This window comes from Meriones unguiculatus, chromosome 6, assembly GCF_030254825.1.
Source record: "Meriones unguiculatus strain TT.TT164.6M chromosome 6, Bangor_MerUng_6.1, whole genome shotgun sequence".
In the NCBI taxonomy this organism is placed as follows: domain Eukaryota; kingdom Metazoa; phylum Chordata; class Mammalia; order Rodentia; family Muridae; genus Meriones; species Meriones unguiculatus.
In genome coordinates this window covers 11,385,217-11,403,055 of record NC_083354.1, presented here as the reverse complement: position 1 = coordinate 11,403,055, position 17,839 = coordinate 11,385,217, and the positions used below count along the sequence as shown (strand labels likewise).

Here is a 17,839-nt window from a genome sequence, read left to right as displayed (position 1 = left end):
TCACTTCAAATACCTCGAAAAGGGTTAAGTAACATTTGCTACATTTCAACAATTACACAACTTAAAGGGATGAGCTTACCACTTAAGTAAAACAGAGTGAAGCTAAAAACCAGATTATGCCTGCAAAGTAATACATGCCTGAGGGAACTGGATGGTTTTTCTATTGAATTAAATGAAGGGGTGGTGTGGGGGTGCTCTGCAAAGATCCTAGTGAGGGTCATCTCTGTGATTCCTCTCAGAAGAGGCCATGGGAACCAAGGAAAGTTAATTCAAGATGAACATCACTTGAGATGTTGAAAAAAAACACAGTTCTGATTTTCTAAACTGTCAGCCCTGGAGATCGTTATCAGTCCGTGTTCCAACAAACCAGACATCTGAGCAGAGTTTCTTTGAAGCTGACAGGGCATTAGCGTTACCAAAGGACAAACAAGGTATCTGCATTCCAAGGCTCAGGCCTTTAGGCTCTCTCTCTCCCCGCCTCCCAGCAGTCTTCCATTTCCTGCACCTTCGTATGGCCACAGGCTTACTTCCTACACACACCTGGGTTAGGGATGCTTCCTCTTCAACAGTTAAAGCTCAAGTCCTGAAGCAAATTCAAGAGTTAAAAGTTCAGAGTCTAACCCCGTCCGGACCCTCGGAAGAGCACAATCAGTGTCTGTCACTGGCCAAGTTCGGTCCGGCAGATGATTAATTTTTGTAAACAACTCTGAATAGGTACGGGCATCAGTGACAGGACGGACTCAAGCGAGCTCTGTAGGCAGCAGCGAGGCTGACTGGCAGAGGGAGCCACTACGGACGTTCATCGCAGTTCCAACCACGCAACAGGTCCACGAACGCAGTGCCCCAGCGGCGGGAACCTGGGCACCTGCACCAGCTCTCCTCCTGCCCAGCACCCCAATGCCGCCACGGGGCCACTGGAGCCGACAGAGCGCCATCTCCACAGGGCACAGCCCACCGAGATAAGGCCGGGAGCACATTCCTTACAGATACCAAGATACAGAGGCTAACTTTCGCGCTGCCAGTTCCCAATGCCCTCCGGGACCTGTTTCAGCCTTAAGAGAGGCGGCGCTCAGGGCCACCAGCAGCCGATCGGCCCCCCGGGGCGTACTGGGGCGCGCGGTGGCCCTCAGCTGGGAACAGTGTAGGCTACCTGGCTTCTCACCCAACCGGCGTTAGCTCCCAGACGTGGATCTAAGCCACTCAGTGAACCGGAACGTCTCTCCCTTCGCCAAGTAACTAACTTGCTAAATACCAAGTCTTCGGGTATAAATGAAGTTTTTTAAAATATATATATATATACATATATATATTAATAATGATAACTTTCTTCGAAGGATGGGGCCGGGGGGAGCAAGGAGGAACAGGGGCGGCTGGGGGTGGCCGCGGTGGCCCGCAGCCCGGGGTCCCCCAGAGCGAAGCAGCCTGCGGAGGGGCGCGCGGGCGCCGCCGCCGCGCCAGGTGAGCCGGGCACTTACCTCGGGGAGCTCCCGGAGCTGGTTGGCGTCCAGGAGCAGCTCCTCCAGGCTGCGGGCATAGCGGTAGATCTCCTCGGGGACACAGACCAGCGAGCAGTGGCGCTTGTCGATGGCCTCCACATGACGGTTGCACCGCCACAGGGGGATGCAGTGGAACATCGCCGCCCCCGCCGCCGCCGGAGCCGCGTCCCGAGCCGCGGAGCCCGGGGCTGGGAGCCCGCTCCGCCCGGCCGCCCCGCCGCTCCCCGCCCGCGGCCCGCTCCGCGCTCGTTGCTGGCCCCAGGCTCGCTCGCGCCTCGCAAAGGCTGCACCGACCCGAACGCCCCGAGGAAGCCGCGGGAACCCTCGCCGCGTTCCGCGCCTCCGCCACCGCCACAGCGTCCCCTCCCACCTCCCCTCTCCGCCGGGCTCCGCTTCCTACTCGCGACGGCCGCGCACTGGGCATGCGCGCACGGCCGCGCGCGGAGGGCGTGTCCCTGCCGGGGATGCTCCGCTCCGGGTTTTCCTGGAGACCCCGGGAGGGTCGGGGAAGATGGGGCTTCTGAGGTCCCCTCCCCCCGCGGGGATTAACCCAGCCTGGGACTCTGGGGTGAGCCGCGGCCCAGAAGGGAACTGAGGAGGACCCGGACCGCAGGCCAGGGCGAGCAGAACAACTTCGGAGTTTTAGTCTTACTCACCGTGCCTCCTCTTCTCCTTGCTCCCCTTCCCCAAAACAACTTTCTCTTCCGGGGTCAGGAAGTACCGCCTCGCCGCGTGCCCAGAGCGCGGGGTAGCGGGAGGCCGGTTCTGGCTTTCCCACGCACGCAGCGCTCGCTCCCCCTCTGCCCTGCGTCCCCACACACTCTGTGACCTGAGAGCATCTTCAGTTAACAGGACTCAGATGTGAGCGTCACCCCCTAACCGGTGCCATCGAAAGTATGAGTGTCAGGGTCTCCCAAATCTTCTAAAAGATGCTCCCAGAAGAAAGGAGTTGGCAAAGGTGCTTCTCGGCGGGTTCTACCTTGGCCAGATGTTGTGCGGAAGTGGAGCAGGAACTGGTCCAGAAAGCCTGGCTCCTGTATTACTTTGACAGCACCGGGCTCCTTCACAAAAGGGAGATGGCAACCCAAGTAGTAGTTTTGGGGGAGGGAGGGAATGACTCTCCCTTTGCCACAGCCAGACGCTTGAACTACCCCTTTTCTCCTTTCTTCACAGTCAGTGCTCTCAGAAGAACCAGTCACTCCTTCATGAACTCATTTGATTTGGTGTTAGCCAGACACTGTAACGATGGACTGTTACAAGGCTCTCTCGTGCCTCTTTACCCCATAGCGGAAGCCCTGTGCTCCCACCACTCAAATCCGGAGTCACCAAATTTATATTATGCAGAAGACTGAAAACTGAGCATAGTGACGAAGGCAAAGTTTGCGCTGAAACTTTATTCATTGTCTTTTCGGTGCTTCTAACAGCACAGGGCACTTTGCCCAGGTGGAGAGGGGAAGGGACGAATAATCATTTCACCTCTATCAGAGGGCCTTTTTGTCTTAATTGGTGAGGGAGGGAATGGCTTTTGTTTCTACCTCAGGATTAAAGCTTAGACTTGATAGTTAGAGCCTAGTTCCTGCCAGTCTGCCCTTCACCGTTTTGCTGACTTGATTCCTGCATTCTTGAGGAGGACTTTGAGCTTCCCCTCCTCCTTCATTCTTGCATTCCAGAAGGGTGTATAAAGCCCATTTTCCGCCACCTCCCATGGAAAGCTCTGGTTCCTGATTGAGACATTCAAGAAGATACGTCATTAACTTTTCGGGCTTTCCAACCACTTTAAAAAAAATTAGAGAAACCTGGCTTCAATTTAATGTTCATTTTTAGAGATACTCACACTAGATTGCTTTAATAAGTGATAAGTGTGTTTTTATATGTCTGTTCTTTTACTTATTCCTTCCTGAATAAGGGTTCCTTATGCCTCTCTGAGCTTGTGATCATGTGTCGTCTTATTTCCAAAAAACACCGTCGCCTTCTAAAAAGCAGATCCTGAAAACTACCACAGTCCACATGACTTAACTGCCAGATTTGTGTTGAGCCAACTCTGTGTTCTAGTTAGTTTACTATTGGTGTGGTAAACACCACGACAAAAAGCATCTTGGGGAGGAAAGCGTTTGTTTGGCTTACATTTCCAGTCCATCCTTGTAGGTGGCCAAAGCAGGAACTCAAGCAGGATGGGAAGCTGGAGACAGAAACGGAAACAAAGGTGGTGAAGAAATGCTGCCTCCTGGCTTGTTCAACTTGCTTTTTTATATAACCCACTTTAATAATCAAGAAAATGCCCTAAACAATTGTCTAGCTATATTTTAGGTAATTGGACTGGAGAATTCGATACTACGAAGGAGCAGCTGAGAGTGGCCATTGTCACGGTAAATTCTACCAGAGTGGAGGCAGGACTAGCCACAGGATTATCATCATGGATTGCTGCAGCCATGAATCATCTGAAGGAATGGGCGGGCATGGGAGCGTTAGCAGGCCTTCTGGTGTTGGTCTCCTTGGTTTGCCTGTGGTATATATGCAAGATTAGAGTCTCACAACAGTGTAATACAGCCATGACCATTCAGGCCTTTACAGCCATTGAAGCAGGACAGTCTCCCCAAGCATGGTTGGCTACCATAAAAAGCTAAAATGTTACGCTCAGGATGCGAGGCTAAGCACTGCACTCAGGGTCAGCCGCTTTCGACCCAGAGAAGAGCATGTCTGATTGCATGCGGGTTGATGCCTCAGGTCCCGCCTCTGAGAAAAAGGTATCAGACGGGTCTGATGCTCTTTGGGTGGATGACACCTAAATGAACATCAGTACAAAGTCCCAATTTATTTCTAATATCAGAGATCAGACCTCTACTCTTGCCTGATGCATCTAAAACAAAAAGGGGGAACTGCAGAGAGCTGCGTAATGCCGTGCCTTAAAGATGGAGCTGGTTTCCGCCTTCCACCTTCCTGATGGTGAGTGCTCTCTGTCACAAACAACACCACATTTGGCTAAGGCCAAGGATCTGGCTTGCTTCCATGTATGTGGACCTATCTGCATTGCCCACATGGCACGCTGGGGTTGGCTACCTAGAGGCTATTTAAGCTGTGGGCTGGCTTTCCCCAGGGTCAGAAGATTGTTCAAGGTTCCTGAATAAACTGCATTGAAAAAAAAAATTTAAAAAATAGTTTTAGTGTACATTATTTAAAGGTATTTATATAAAATTTTATATATATAAAAAAAAAGAAAATGCCTTACAGACTTGCCTACAGGTCAGTCTGATGGAGGCATTTTCTCAGCTGAGAATTGCTCCTTGTGGATGACTCCACCTTGTGTAAAGTTGACAACCGAGAGTGGGAGATGAGGGATTGTTTGGCTTGAATGTCAGGACCACAATCCACACCCTGGGATAAGTGAGGACAGGAACTCAAAGCAGGAACTGAGGCAAAGGTGATGGGAAAAAGTCTTGCCTATTGGGTTGCTTTCCCTGGTTTACTGATTGTGCATTCTTACATAACTCAGAACAGTTTACTCCATAACAATAGATAATTGATAAATGTGCACATTAATCACCAGACACATGCTAGATACCAGAAATCCAAGTAAGAACAAGATGTCCCTTACCACAGTGAGAAAAAAAAGGCTCGAATAATGATTTGTTATTTTAATTCCTAACTTTTTGCTGAATGGTATAATCATTACATTTTTAAACTGCAAATCCAAGTGGCAGCCAGTAAGATGGAAATGACTGGGAATTCAGGAGTCCAGGCATGTAAATTTTAAAATGAGAGTGAAATACTACCATCTAGCCACTGGAACAAAACAAACAAAACAAAACCACTTAAAATCCAAAGTGTTAATAAAAATACAGTGTAACAGAACCTCAAGCATTGCTGACAAGAAAGTAAAATGTTGAAACCAACATTCAAAACAATTTGAATTTTCCATGTCTGCCCTAATCATCCAGCTATTCCACTTCTTGGTATTTTTACACACACACACAAACTAGTTTTATTAATATTAGTCAAAATCTTGAAATAACTAAATATTCACCAAGATTAAAAACGTAGCTTACCAAAATAATGGAACAGAACTCAATGATAAAGGGAAATAAATTACTACATGTTAATAAATAAATATATCAAAATATCCATAAAAAAGTTTGTACAGTATTATGTAACATAGAATTCTTTAAAAAGAAAAGAAAAGAAAAAAAAAACTAATATAAAATGATACAACCTAAATCAGTGGCTGCATGCAGCTGGTTTGCATGAAAATGGAAAAGGGCCATAAATGGCAAATGGCTGGAGAGAAGTGGGGAAGTGATGAAACTATTTGAGTTGCAGTTACGTACATGTGTGCATTTATTAAACTCACAAAATGATCTACTTAAAGCAGCAGCCTTTAACTATATGAGATGTATATATGAATATGTTCGATTTTCAAATTAACAAATAAGCTGCTGGTTAACAAATAAGATTGTTTATCTGTTACTAAATTAACAAATAAGATTGCTGAGTGGCTACAAGCATGTGATACACACACAAACTTGAAGACCTGAGTTTGGCTGCCCAGCAACTATATAAAATCCAAGCTTGGCTACACATGCCTCTAACCGCCCCAGCTTGCTTTTGTCCTTGCTTTTTGGCTTGCCGGCCTAGCCAAAAGACCAACAAGATCCAGGTTCAGTAATAGATCCTGTCTCAAGGGAATACGGAAGAATAAGAGACAGGGAACCTGATATCTTCTTCTAGCCTCAGACTGGAGTGCCAGGATGCGCTCGCAGACACACAGAGACACACCTACAGATAAAATAGAGGTAAATGTATCCTACTGGCAGTTGTAAATTAAATCCCAGGCTGGGAATTATGGTAGGTGGTTACCAAGTATCTGCCATATGCCAGGCACTGGGTTACTTTTCTGGGAAACAAAGGGAGTGGGGCAGAGCTTGGAGTCTTCCTGGAAGAAAGGCTGTTGTCACAGGAATGATATCAAGATATAAACTATAATAGGAGAGAGGGTCATTTTTCCTAATCTAGAAAATCTATCAAGAGGCTGACCTTTTCATCTTGTAAAGGATACAGGAGTGACCCTCTGAGGATGTATATACAGATCAAAAAGCTAATCAAATCATACGCAAAGCTGGACACTGAGAAAACAGCTCAATTTGCATAAAACCCCAAGGCACCTTTAATAAAACTCTCAGACTTTAATCGTGCTTCCCCAAATTTGTATATAAAAATATTTTTTCCAGAGACTAGAATACAAGACATTCAAACCATTCAGAAACCTGAGAACCTATTGAATTCAAATGAGTTGTTTAGAATTCAATCTATTTATAATCAGAAGCAAGGCCACTACCTGAAGTCTCCTATTTCCAATTGGTGCTTAAATTCTTCTCTCCTCCTTTGGCTTTTATGGACATGACATTTATGTGTGTGTGCATGCAATCGTGCACACACACTTACATGTGTTCACACTTGAGTTTGACAAATCAGGTTATCAGGCTTGGTGCCTTTACCCGCTAAGCCATTACCCTGGCCCCTTTCCTTGTTTTCCTATCCAAATGTTTATCACATTTACACTCAAGATAGTCCAGAGATTGTTGTTCTTCTGTTTTCTGTTGTTTATTTTCTGTTGTACTTACATCTTCTGTTTATATTTTATTTTCTGTTGATGCCATCCGACTCCCGTCCTTCCTTCCCTTGTAGAACTCAGTTTCCTCTGAATGAAAACATTCCCTCGAGGTGGACAAAAAGGCAGTAAGCAAACATCCTGCTGTCTGGAAAGAGAAACGTTGAAACCTTCTTGAAGCTCCCTGAACTAACTGTTCAGAAGCTGGAGAGGAAGGCATGCCAGCCAAGCTCAGAGGTGGGCTTGTAAGTTGTACAGAGCTCCAGGGTTACAGTTTTTTTGAGGTGTCACCAGGCCTGAGGTGGGCTTTTGGAGGAAGTAGCTGCTTTGAAGTCATCCCTTCACCTATAAGGAACCTCCCACCCATACTCCTCTTAGTAACCCCAGTAAAAAACTCACTGGCTCACCAAGTAGAGCTTGGGTGCCATGATTACTGGGTCTGTTGTGGCTTCCCTTTCTGGGGTGAATGGACCTGTGTGTTGCTTCAGCCCGAGGACACTCTCCTTTCCTGCTTTTGAGTCTATTTTCAGGTTGCATTTTATGACATCTGCTGGTGATAGCAGTTGTCTTTACGCTTTCACAGTCTGGCCGAACCGAATAAGCAGATATTATTGGGGCCTTATAATGGGGTGCTCTTATATGGAGAAGCAAATGGCTTGAGAATGACACTTCTTGCGCACTGTGTTTGTGCAAGTATCACAAATCAACAGCATGGACACCAAACACATCGCCAACACAGCACACACTGGGGAACATGCCGGGGAACAACCGGAGACCACCTGAGACCAAAAGGCGATGCAGACAGAGGTCTGAGGTTCCCTTACCAGGTAGGGGTAATGATGTAACAGAGTAAGTTTCCCTTACCAGGACAGACACTGAGGATGGCTGGGACATGAATGTGTGTCACTGTTTCTCAGGGACAGCTGAGCTGGGCTATAGTAATGACAGACAGTTCCTCCACTTACAGCTGGATATTTGTCCAAACCCCTAACCCAAATAATAATAATAATAATAATAATAATAAATCAGCTAACAGAGTCTTCTTACTATAAAACATTCCTTTATCTATAAAATATTTCTTTCCCCCTCAAATTAAAAATTTAAAGTAAAATGTCCTCATTGAGGATAAACAGACACCACTGTTTAGCCATTGCATTGATCGTATAAGGATTGGACCAAACACAATCCTAACATTATCTGTACCCATCAGATTCTCCTTCTCATGAAGGGTCACCCTGTTTAGAACTCCATGAGGTACCAGAGGGCTTTGCAGTGAGCTGGTGGTAGCAGTCTGGATTTTTGGGAAGGGCTTCCAGTCCTCATCAAGATCCATAGTTTTGGTAGACACTAGGAAGCCAAGGTAGACAAAGGTACTGAACTGGCAAATCCCGATGTCCAGTTTAAGATCACAAGTGATAGCATCGATATCTTCATGAATGGACAGAAATATTTATTTTTCTCACCATCTCTGTCAAAAGCCGTTTTGAAATCTACAGTTAGGGTCACTAACTGAAATACAGTCTGTCAGGATCAGGACCACTAGATGCTATCTCCCTGTCAGCCACAACTGGCCACTTGGCAGTGTGTGGTTTCCTGAGCATACTTGGGTCCAAGTCCCACATCTTCTTGTGCTTTCATGACAGCTATTTGGAATGACCTTAGATCACTGCTGACGAATATCAAAATTACAATCCGCATTTCTCTCCCTATGTAATGAGACCTGACAGGTAGGTGGTAGGTGCTCATGCTAGCCTGATTCTCAGAATGTAGCAATCCATGACACACTACCCTGGTCTTTAGCACCTCTGTTACGTTTCTCTGTCAGGGCAGCCATGTGTTTTCCGAAAGCTGGCGCTTTTTTATGGTTGTGTATCCTCTGTGCTCACAGTTTGGATTTGTCACCATCTTGGCAATGCGTTCCACTACCTTGGTTTCAATATAGAGAGTAATCAGGCCACCAGTCACAGATCATAGGATCCGCTCTCCCTGAAAATACTTCCCCTGATAGTAGAGCTTCTGTGTCTACTTCGACCTGAAAATCTTAAGCTAAAATGAATGCTTTAGTTGCTGTTGACTCTTTCTAAATGAGGCCACTCCCTCTGGTAAAACGTAACAGCTGGCCAGCTGCTTCTGTAGAGATCAGGTGGTGATACTCTGTCTGATAATACCTTGCTCTGGTTTGGGCCTCACACTTACAGGCACTCCTCTGAGGATGAGGGACTTTTGTTGCAGCCGGTACAGGTAAGGTTTCCACACAGGGATTCTGTACTCATCTGTTTCACACCGGATCAGAGCCACTGTAAAAGCCCCTGTGTTTGTGGCCACTCCCTTTGGGTCTGTGCACTTCTTCGTGGGCTGTCCTGAGGGTGGAGAGGGTAGAGAGCAGGCTGCTGGGCTATTGGGGAAGCTGCAAAGCAAGAAGGAGACTTTCCTCTGAATCCCACCCAGGTAGTGGCCTGGCCAATGGTGGTAAGAAAGGCAGTGATGCAGTGCAAACAGAAACACAGCAGCTTGACTGAGAGCCCAGGTACTTCCCCTCCAAACTGTCTCGCAGAGGCCATCCTACAAGCTCACTTAGCTGCTTGACAGACATTCTGACTGGGCTGAGAGGAATTCACAAAGCAGTTTTAATTTGCACTTCTTTCCCTTGCTGGCGAAGGACACTGGAGGCTTTTTCTCAAATATTTACTGGCCATTTGCATTTTTCTCTTTGATAACTGTCAGTTATATCCACTTGCCCGTGGCTTTACTGGATGGCATGTTGGGGGTGGGCAGCTCTTGGAGTTCTTTATAATAACAATGAAGATGTGTATATCAACGCGTTAGTAGACGTGTAAACTAGCAAAGATCTTCTCCCATTCTGTAGGCTATCATGTCGCTCTACTGATGATTTCTTTTCTTCCGCGAAAACATTTTAGTTTCATGAAATTTTATCCACCAATTCTTGGGATAATTACCTGTGTTGCTGACATTGTTTTCAAAAAGTCCATTCTTCGCCTGTGTGTTGAAAAGTTTTCCTCTGCTAATTATAGAGATTCTGGTTTTAATTTGAGATCTTTGCTCAAGTTTGAACTGATTTCTGTGCAGGGCGAGAGACACAGATTGAGCCTCGTTCTTTGTACATGTGGAAGTCTAGTTTTCCAAGCACCATTTGTGGAAAAGGCTAACCATGACCCGAAGCATTGCTCCTTCTGCTTAGGACTGCAGTCTTGTATGTTCCCATATGAATTCTTCTACTAAGAATATCATTGGAATTTTAATGGTGATTGCATTGAACTGGTAGACAACTTCTGGTAATATAAACCGTGTATGGGATATTAATTCTACCAATTTGTGAGCATGGAAGGTCTTTCCATCTTCTGGGGTCTACTTCAGTTTTCATCATAGAGCTCTTTCATGTCTATAAGGTGTGCTCATAGTTAATTTTTCATGCTATTGTGAATAGGATTTTTTTCATGATTTCTTACTCAACAATTTTGTCGTGATATACAGAAAAAGGCACTTGGTTTTGTGTGCTTTTATGACTTGCTACTTTGCTGACACTGTTTATTAAATGCAGGAGTCGTGCAGTGGAGTCTTTGGGGTCTTTTAAATATAGGCTCATGTTGTCTGCGATCAGGTATGATTTAGCCTCTTCCTTTCCTGGCAGTATCCACGTTATTTCTTTCTTTGTCCTATTGCTCTAGCTAAGACTTCAAACAACTCAAGCAGAAAGATTGTGTACCTTGTGACATTCCTGATTTTAGAAGGAATGTCCTCACTTTTCTCATTTAGCAGTATAGTGGCTATTGGCTTATCATAAATAGGCTTTATTAAATTGAGGTAAAGTCCCTTCCTAGTTTTCTTGGGGCTTTTATTATGAAAGGATGTTGAACTTTATCATAAGTTTTGTTGTTGTTGTTGTTGTTGTTGTTGTTGTTGTTGTTTTGCATCTCTTGGGGGGTAATTGTGTCTGTCAATGTATTCATAAGCTGTGTTAAATGTATTGATTTGTGTGTGTACAACTTTTTTTTGCATCCCCAGCTGAAACAAACTCAGTCGTGAAGTAGAATCATTTCAATGTTTTCTTGAATTTGGTTTGCAAATGATTTTTTGAGAATTCGTGAGTCCGCACGTGTGCGTGCATGCACGCATCACGGCGTTGTGTGGCACTATTCCTGGAAAGGCATGAACAGACATCCTCACACCCCAAACAGGAAACTGCCAACACACCAACGTATATCCACCAGAGTCCGGCTTAGTGAACCAATGAGGTTTATTGGGGATGAAATGACTCAAAGACAGATGCATCACCAAAGTACCTCTCAGTGTGGGTGACAACTCACAAAGCTGGAAACCTGGAGCACGTTGCACATGCCACAGTCACTTTAACAGGTTGAAGGGAGTCGCCTCACAGCCTCTTCCAGGCAGCTCAGCTGTGTCTTCCTCCCCATCAATGAGATAGTGCCAAGTTCAGGGATGTATCCTTCCTTATCAGCAACACAGCGCCAAGGTCAGCACTGCATTTCTCCCTTCAGTGAGACAGTGCCTGGTTCACTGTTGCATTTCCCAGCCTGGCCTGTTGCTGCTCAGCCAGACAATAATGGCAGTACTACCGTTACCACTGGCCCGGACAGAGGAACTCTTCAGATCTCTGTGCCTCTGTCCTATCTCTATCTCCACAGCCTGCGCTGGCTTCATGTCTCTTGGTCCATGGTGCAGGCAGGGCCCAGTCTTGTCTTCATAGCCCAGTAAGTATCTCTCCAGCTCGCTGTTGCTATAGTGCCAGTGTCTGGGAGGGGAGAATCGCTCCCTGGCAGCTACTGCAAATGAGAGCCCAGGGCAGGCAGTACCAGTCAGCTGTCACACTGGCCGCTTCTTAGGAAAGGTGTCACCTCACTTTATTTCTTTCTTCTTCTGCATTTTCTATCATGAACCTGGTCTGTTTTTTTCTAACCTGACCCCTCTCTTTTACTCAATGGCACAAAGGTGCCTTTTAAGCTGCCATCTTGCCTGGAAGAACTAACAAATCTTTACCATTTTCTTTCCACAAAACACAAGGGAGCAATCTTTTTAGAGATTATCAGTTTGCTGTAGCTAACCTATGAGTAGCTAATAAACAAACACACTTCTTAAAAATTAATTCTACTGGAACCATCAACTGACAGCGTGACTGTCAGTTGAAAGCGGGAGGGTTTGCTGAAAACATCAGTATCTGATATTATTGAACTCTCTAAATGAATCAACTGACACAAAATCTGCACTGTCAGCATATCCTGCTTTAAGCAAACAAAAGGCATGGGTAACTCATCCTAGACCACATTTCAATGGGAAGTTGATTCCTGCTCTCTCAGGGAATGCTAAAAGGCTTTACTGAAGGCTAAAATGGATAGCTATTTTAATGCAACCAAAATGGAATTTTTCCTGAAAATTAAGTGTCATTTAATTTTATAAGCAGATGTATAATACATAAAGCTACCCATAACTATATTAGCATAACTATATTTAGTCCTGAATATATTATGTTTGAAAAAAAATTAAGTGAGAAAATTAAACCAGAAACAACCCAAGAATTCTAAACAGCTTGAGAACTTTCATCTAGGGGTTTTACTTTCTCTGAGACACACTGCATGCCCATAACTGGGGAAGATTCACATTAAAGGCATACCATCCTAATACCTGCCTATTCACAAAATATAAGGAAGTTATTTCAAATTTAAAGTATCTTATGTAATGTGGAAAATGCAACATCATATTTTTCAATAAAAGAAACAATTTTTGTCCAGAATATGAAATATAATTGTGATTCAAAGCACCCGAAACTGGAATTCAGTGAGACTGCGTCCTGGTTTTACCACAGAACATCATGGATTTTAGAGGCTTGACCTCTTTGATGCCTTGGTGTCTCACCTCCAGCTGGAGCAGATGAGGATAAAGGCCCCGGAAACTCTGGGTGACTGATTTTTCTTCGAAATGTTCTGCTAAGACATTCAACACCTGTAAACAGCAGGAAGTCCACATCCCACTCTGTTCACTTCCCACCCTGCAAACACATACATTCTCAGTTCTCAGTCGGCCCCTCCCTCCCTCTCCCCACCCTGCGCTCTTCCATTATCACATTTTCCCTACTTCCCAAAATAACCGTTACAGTCAAGCCCACTTACCTCAGAATATCCCACATGCCCACGGCTCCTCATCCTCTTTTCCTTATCCGCTTATTTGGCTTCTCATTTCTTTTTATTTTACCGAAAAGGTATTATGTGAAAATAGACTTTGTTGAGAATGGTTGGCAGTTGTGGACACCTCCATAATTAAACAAAAGCTTAATAAAGTAGGTTACCCATAATTCATAGAAATGAAAACCAGAAAATACCTACACCTTCTTTGTTGGTCACACCGGGAATATTGATAGCAAACACATGTGTTAATAGTTATGTTCCAAAACAAGTTTTTGTAATAGGTATTTTATGCATATATATATATGCATAAATATATATATATATATTCTACTACACATACTCTAGTAATTATACAATTCTTATTTTAAACCTGAATGCACAGATTCTATTTGATCCATTTCTCTCAATGTTTTCAGGTTTGCACGTTAATGCCACCAAATAGTGCCATAGGAAGCCAACAGGAGAAAGGGGAAAGTAGACAAACCAGAGCGAGGACCTTTGCTCACAGGAGGTGGCTGGAGTCCACTAATTGACGTTTCCCGCCGGGTGTAGGGGTGAGAAGTGGCATTTTTATTTCCATGGGACTGCCAACATGACAATTCCCTTTGACATTCCCTCAGGAAGGAAGGAAGTCTGTGTGTACTGACGGGAGAAGGAAGTAGAAAATGTACCAAGCAGACAGCCAAACCAGAATGGCTTTAAAAAAAAAACAAACTGGATCAAAGGAAAGGCATAGCAGTGCGTGGAGAGGCACACGGGGCTGAAAGCTAGTAAGATAATGCGAAGCACAGCGTGACTGTCATGATTGCTGTGTGACTTGTGTTGCAGCTTGATTCCTGCTGTAGCTCATTATCCATGATAGCAATCCTGATCTGCCCCGAGTAGCTAAATTTCACTTATGAAGACAGAACTATTTTTTCTATACAGAGTAATGCGACAGGATTAGTGGGATCACAATCCAAAGCTACCTCCGTGGGAGTAAATCATGTGGCATAGACCTGGCATGGTCCCAGTGATCTCTGTGGGTGTGGGGTGCTGGGAATGCATTGATCTGTTAGTGCTTATGCTGTTGTATTACTCCTTCATGTAAGTGTTGGGTGGGTGTATTGTCTCCTATCTAACAAAGAAGATAACAATGGGTGTCACTCTTGAAATTCAATTAGAAAGAGATGGCTCTCCTTTTGAGTGTTCATTCCCTGTCATTTGGACTCACTGCTCTGGGGGAAGCCAGCATGTTCCTGAGACAGCCTGTGGAGCGACCTCATGATTTATCTTAGCAGCAGATTCCTGCCCATGTCAGGGCACCAGTGAACTTGCAAAGTTCTCCCTCCCTAAAGCCTGAGACAACTGTAACTTCAGCTAACATCCAGATTATGACTTCCTAAAATGGTCACCCCAAACCAGCTAGTGAAGCTGTTTTGAGATCCCAGACCACAGAGAACTTGAGGTGATGTGTGTGGTTTTTTTTTTTTTTTTTAATTACTTAAAAAAGCTCCATGTTTATTTTGCTTTCTGACTCTGTGCTTGTGCCTTCAACACTTTCACAGCAATTTTCTGCTCCTCAATAAGGAAAGCCCGCTTGATCCTGTCGCGTACACACTTGGCACACATGGAACCACCGTAGGCCCTGCTGACGTGCTTCTTTGTCTTTGACAGTCTCATAAGGACTTTAGGCCTCACAGCGCGAACCCCTCGAAGTCTGCCCAGGCACACACCACAGGCAGATTTAGGTGCTTTCCCAACCTTCTTGGTGTACAGGTAAACAATCCTGTTGCCAGGGGTTTGAGACAGCCTAGTTTTGTTAGAGGCTGTATTGTAGGAGAGCCTACGACGATATGTCCAACGCTGGACCATTTTGAGTGCCTCTAAGCACCGTTCCCGGAAGAGGAGTGTGTGTTTTTTTTAAGCTGCTAAATTAGAGGTGATTTATGAGCCTTAGAAGATAAGCATCACACAGCCAATAAGGAGCAGTGGGGGAGTTAGAGGTGGGCAGGGGAAAGGTGAAAGAGTAACCATGTTGTACAAAATAAAATACCAGAAACCTTGTAGGTGTATCTTAGGTCACTCTCCCTACACTTTAATATGGACATCATTGTTCTCAATCTAGACCAATGATGTCCATATTAAAGTGTAGGGAGAGTGACCTAATGTTATATCTAGCATAACATTATGCTAGACATGATCAGCATAATGTTAAATTAATAAGGATTTTGCATATAAAAGAACCTAATGATTTTCCAAAACCATACTTTATGCATAGCAACATAATTTAGAGTATTAAATAATGTTATAGTAGAATGACCTGATACAACTCTAAACAGAAGTAAAGACCAGTTATTGGATACATTTTTCACATTAACCTTTAGAAAAAGTGATTTAAAAACTGTTCTGGTGAGGGAATTTGTAACTTGAAAGTTTCTTCTCTTTTCTTCTGTTTAAACTATATTAATGGGCTGGAGAGATGCTCAGTGGTTAAGAGAACCTGCTGCTGTTCCAGAGGACCTGAATTCCATTCTTAGCACCCATGTCAGTTAGCTCACAACTGCTTGCAACTTAAACTTAGGGTTGGCAGATTCCCTCTTCTGGCTTCTACCATCACCCCATATGTGTGCCATACAGTCACCATAAGATACACACACCTACATAATCATGGTGGGATAAATAGGAATGGCCCTCACAGATTCATGTGTTTGAATACTTGGTCCATAGGAGTGCCACTAGGAGTTGTGGCCTTGTTGGAGTAGGTGTGGCAGTCACTGTGGGGGCAGGCTTTGAGGTCTCACGGGCTCATGCTAGGCCTAATGTCACTTTCACTTCTAAGGTCTCTGGCTTCAGACACAGAACTTTCAGCCCCTTTTCCAGCAACATGTCTGCCTGCATGCTGCCATGTTTTCCACCATGATGAGAATGGGCTAAACCTCTGAACTGTAAGCCAGCCCCAATTAAATGTTTTCCTTTATAAAAGTTGCTGTAGTCATGGTGTCTCTTCATAGCAATAAAACCCTAACTAGGACAATAAAAAATTTTTTAACTACATTTAAATAAATTTTAAAATGATGCAAATACAATATTAAGAAGAAGAGTTGAAAGACTTGATCAAAGGGGGAAAATAGGTTTTATCTCAAAAAAAAAAATAGAAAAACAGCTTGGTAATCAAGGAAGAATTGAAATCAAGAAAAGAGCGGAAGAGAAAGATGATGTGCCAAGAGAAGCAAGCTGAACGCAGCGCCCATTGCTCTCCAGTGGGAAGGAGAAACTGAAGCCACCTCCAAAGCGAAAGGCCGAGGATAGCAAGCAATTATCCACTCAGCTCAAGCCCCCAGCCCTCAAAGACCTCAAGCCCAGGTCCAGGTGTAACAGTGGTTCCTTTGATGAACAGGAAAGGTTAATGATCAAGAGAGGTCTTATGTTGTCACGCTGTATGATTCAGAAGCCAGGAACCATGACCGAGTCCTCCCACCAAGTCCCCATTCCACTCTCATGTCGCTTTGTTTTGTTTTGTTTTTTCTTTGTGATCCACTAGGTTAAAACGGGCCATTCCCATGAGCATGAGTGTGCAGCTAGCCACTGGAGCAGGAGTAACTCACCGGTGTCTCCATCGCTAAGGACAATGACCTCCTCAACCCCCAGCAGCTGCTGACTCCTTTCGGCTTCCCTCGGGCAGGAAGGGGCCCCGAAAGCCCCCACCCACACTATATGATTCACAGAGTGCTATCTTGACAGAGAATCTTTGTTTTGCATTTGACTATATGTGTGTAGTACACGAGTGGGGGTTCACAGATGTGTGCAGGCAAGTGTATCGATCGCTCTCCACCTTATATATCGAGGCAGGGTCTCTCCCTCAACCTGGAGTTCGCCATTTTGGCTACTCGGACTAGCCAGCTTGCTCCAGGGTTTCCTTTCCCTGCAATCTACCCACTGGGATTGCAGGCTAGCCCTCACACCCACCTGACTTTTGCTTGGGTTCTGGTGGTCAAAACTCCTGTCCCCAAGCTTACACGGCAAGCGCTCTCCCCACTGAGCCATCTCCCTAACACTAGTAAACTATTTTTAAAAACTGAGCTACCGAAGGGGTCTAGAATCAGGGATTCACAGCCTCAACTTGTTCTGCCACACACAGCTTTCTGGATAAGTGAAGGCCCTGGAGAGGCAGTGATGAAGGACAAGGGGACTGGCCCATGACTGGCCCAAGGCTGTGGGCAGCAGGTGGCTGGCTAGGACTGAGAAGTGCTTAAGGAGAGATAACTCCACCCTCAGTGATTGGGGATGGATCCTATCAACTGGGAATTACCCCGGAGCCTAGAGTGTGACAGCTCTGAGTTTGCGGCCAGCCTGCGGATCAAACCCTGAAGACACAGCTTAGTCATTCGGTTCCCAGGAACTCTGAAGGGGTGTGTGATGTTCACAGTGCAGCTCCCCAGTGGAGGGGATTAACACTTAGGGAGGCCTCAAAAGTAAACAGTGAAAGAGTCTGCTTGGCCCACAGAATGCAAAAACAAGTGTGGCAAGCCAAGGCCTTTGCTATGCGAAGGAGAACTGCTAACATTGAAGACAGCTCTCAGCATAAACTGTAGGAAAGACAA

At 45.1% G+C, this 17,839-nt stretch overlaps 2 protein-coding genes across 2 annotated transcripts in view; both read right to left on the bottom strand.

Moving 5' to 3' along the window:
* The window catches only part of Lrrc1 (leucine rich repeat containing 1), a 121,971-nt gene extending 120,087 nt beyond the window's left edge, over positions 1-1,884 (bottom strand). Inside the window, exon 1 of the mRNA XM_021643446.2 lies at positions 1,476-1,884. Coding sequence (XP_021499121.1) covers positions 1,476-1,634 — 159 coding nt within the window. The 5' untranslated portion in view covers positions 1,635-1,884. The remainder of the gene's footprint in view (positions 1-1,475) is intronic.
* A 12,843-nt stretch (positions 1,885-14,727) lies between these two features.
* LOC110552280 (large ribosomal subunit protein eL34-like) lies at positions 14,728-15,136 on the bottom strand. The gene has a single exon (XM_060386169.1). The coding sequence runs from the start codon at positions 15,108-15,110 to the stop codon at positions 14,757-14,759; it is 354 nt and encodes a 117-aa protein (XP_060242152.1). The 5' UTR covers positions 15,111-15,136; the 3' UTR covers positions 14,728-14,756.
* Between the last annotated feature and the right edge of the window lie 2,703 nt (positions 15,137-17,839).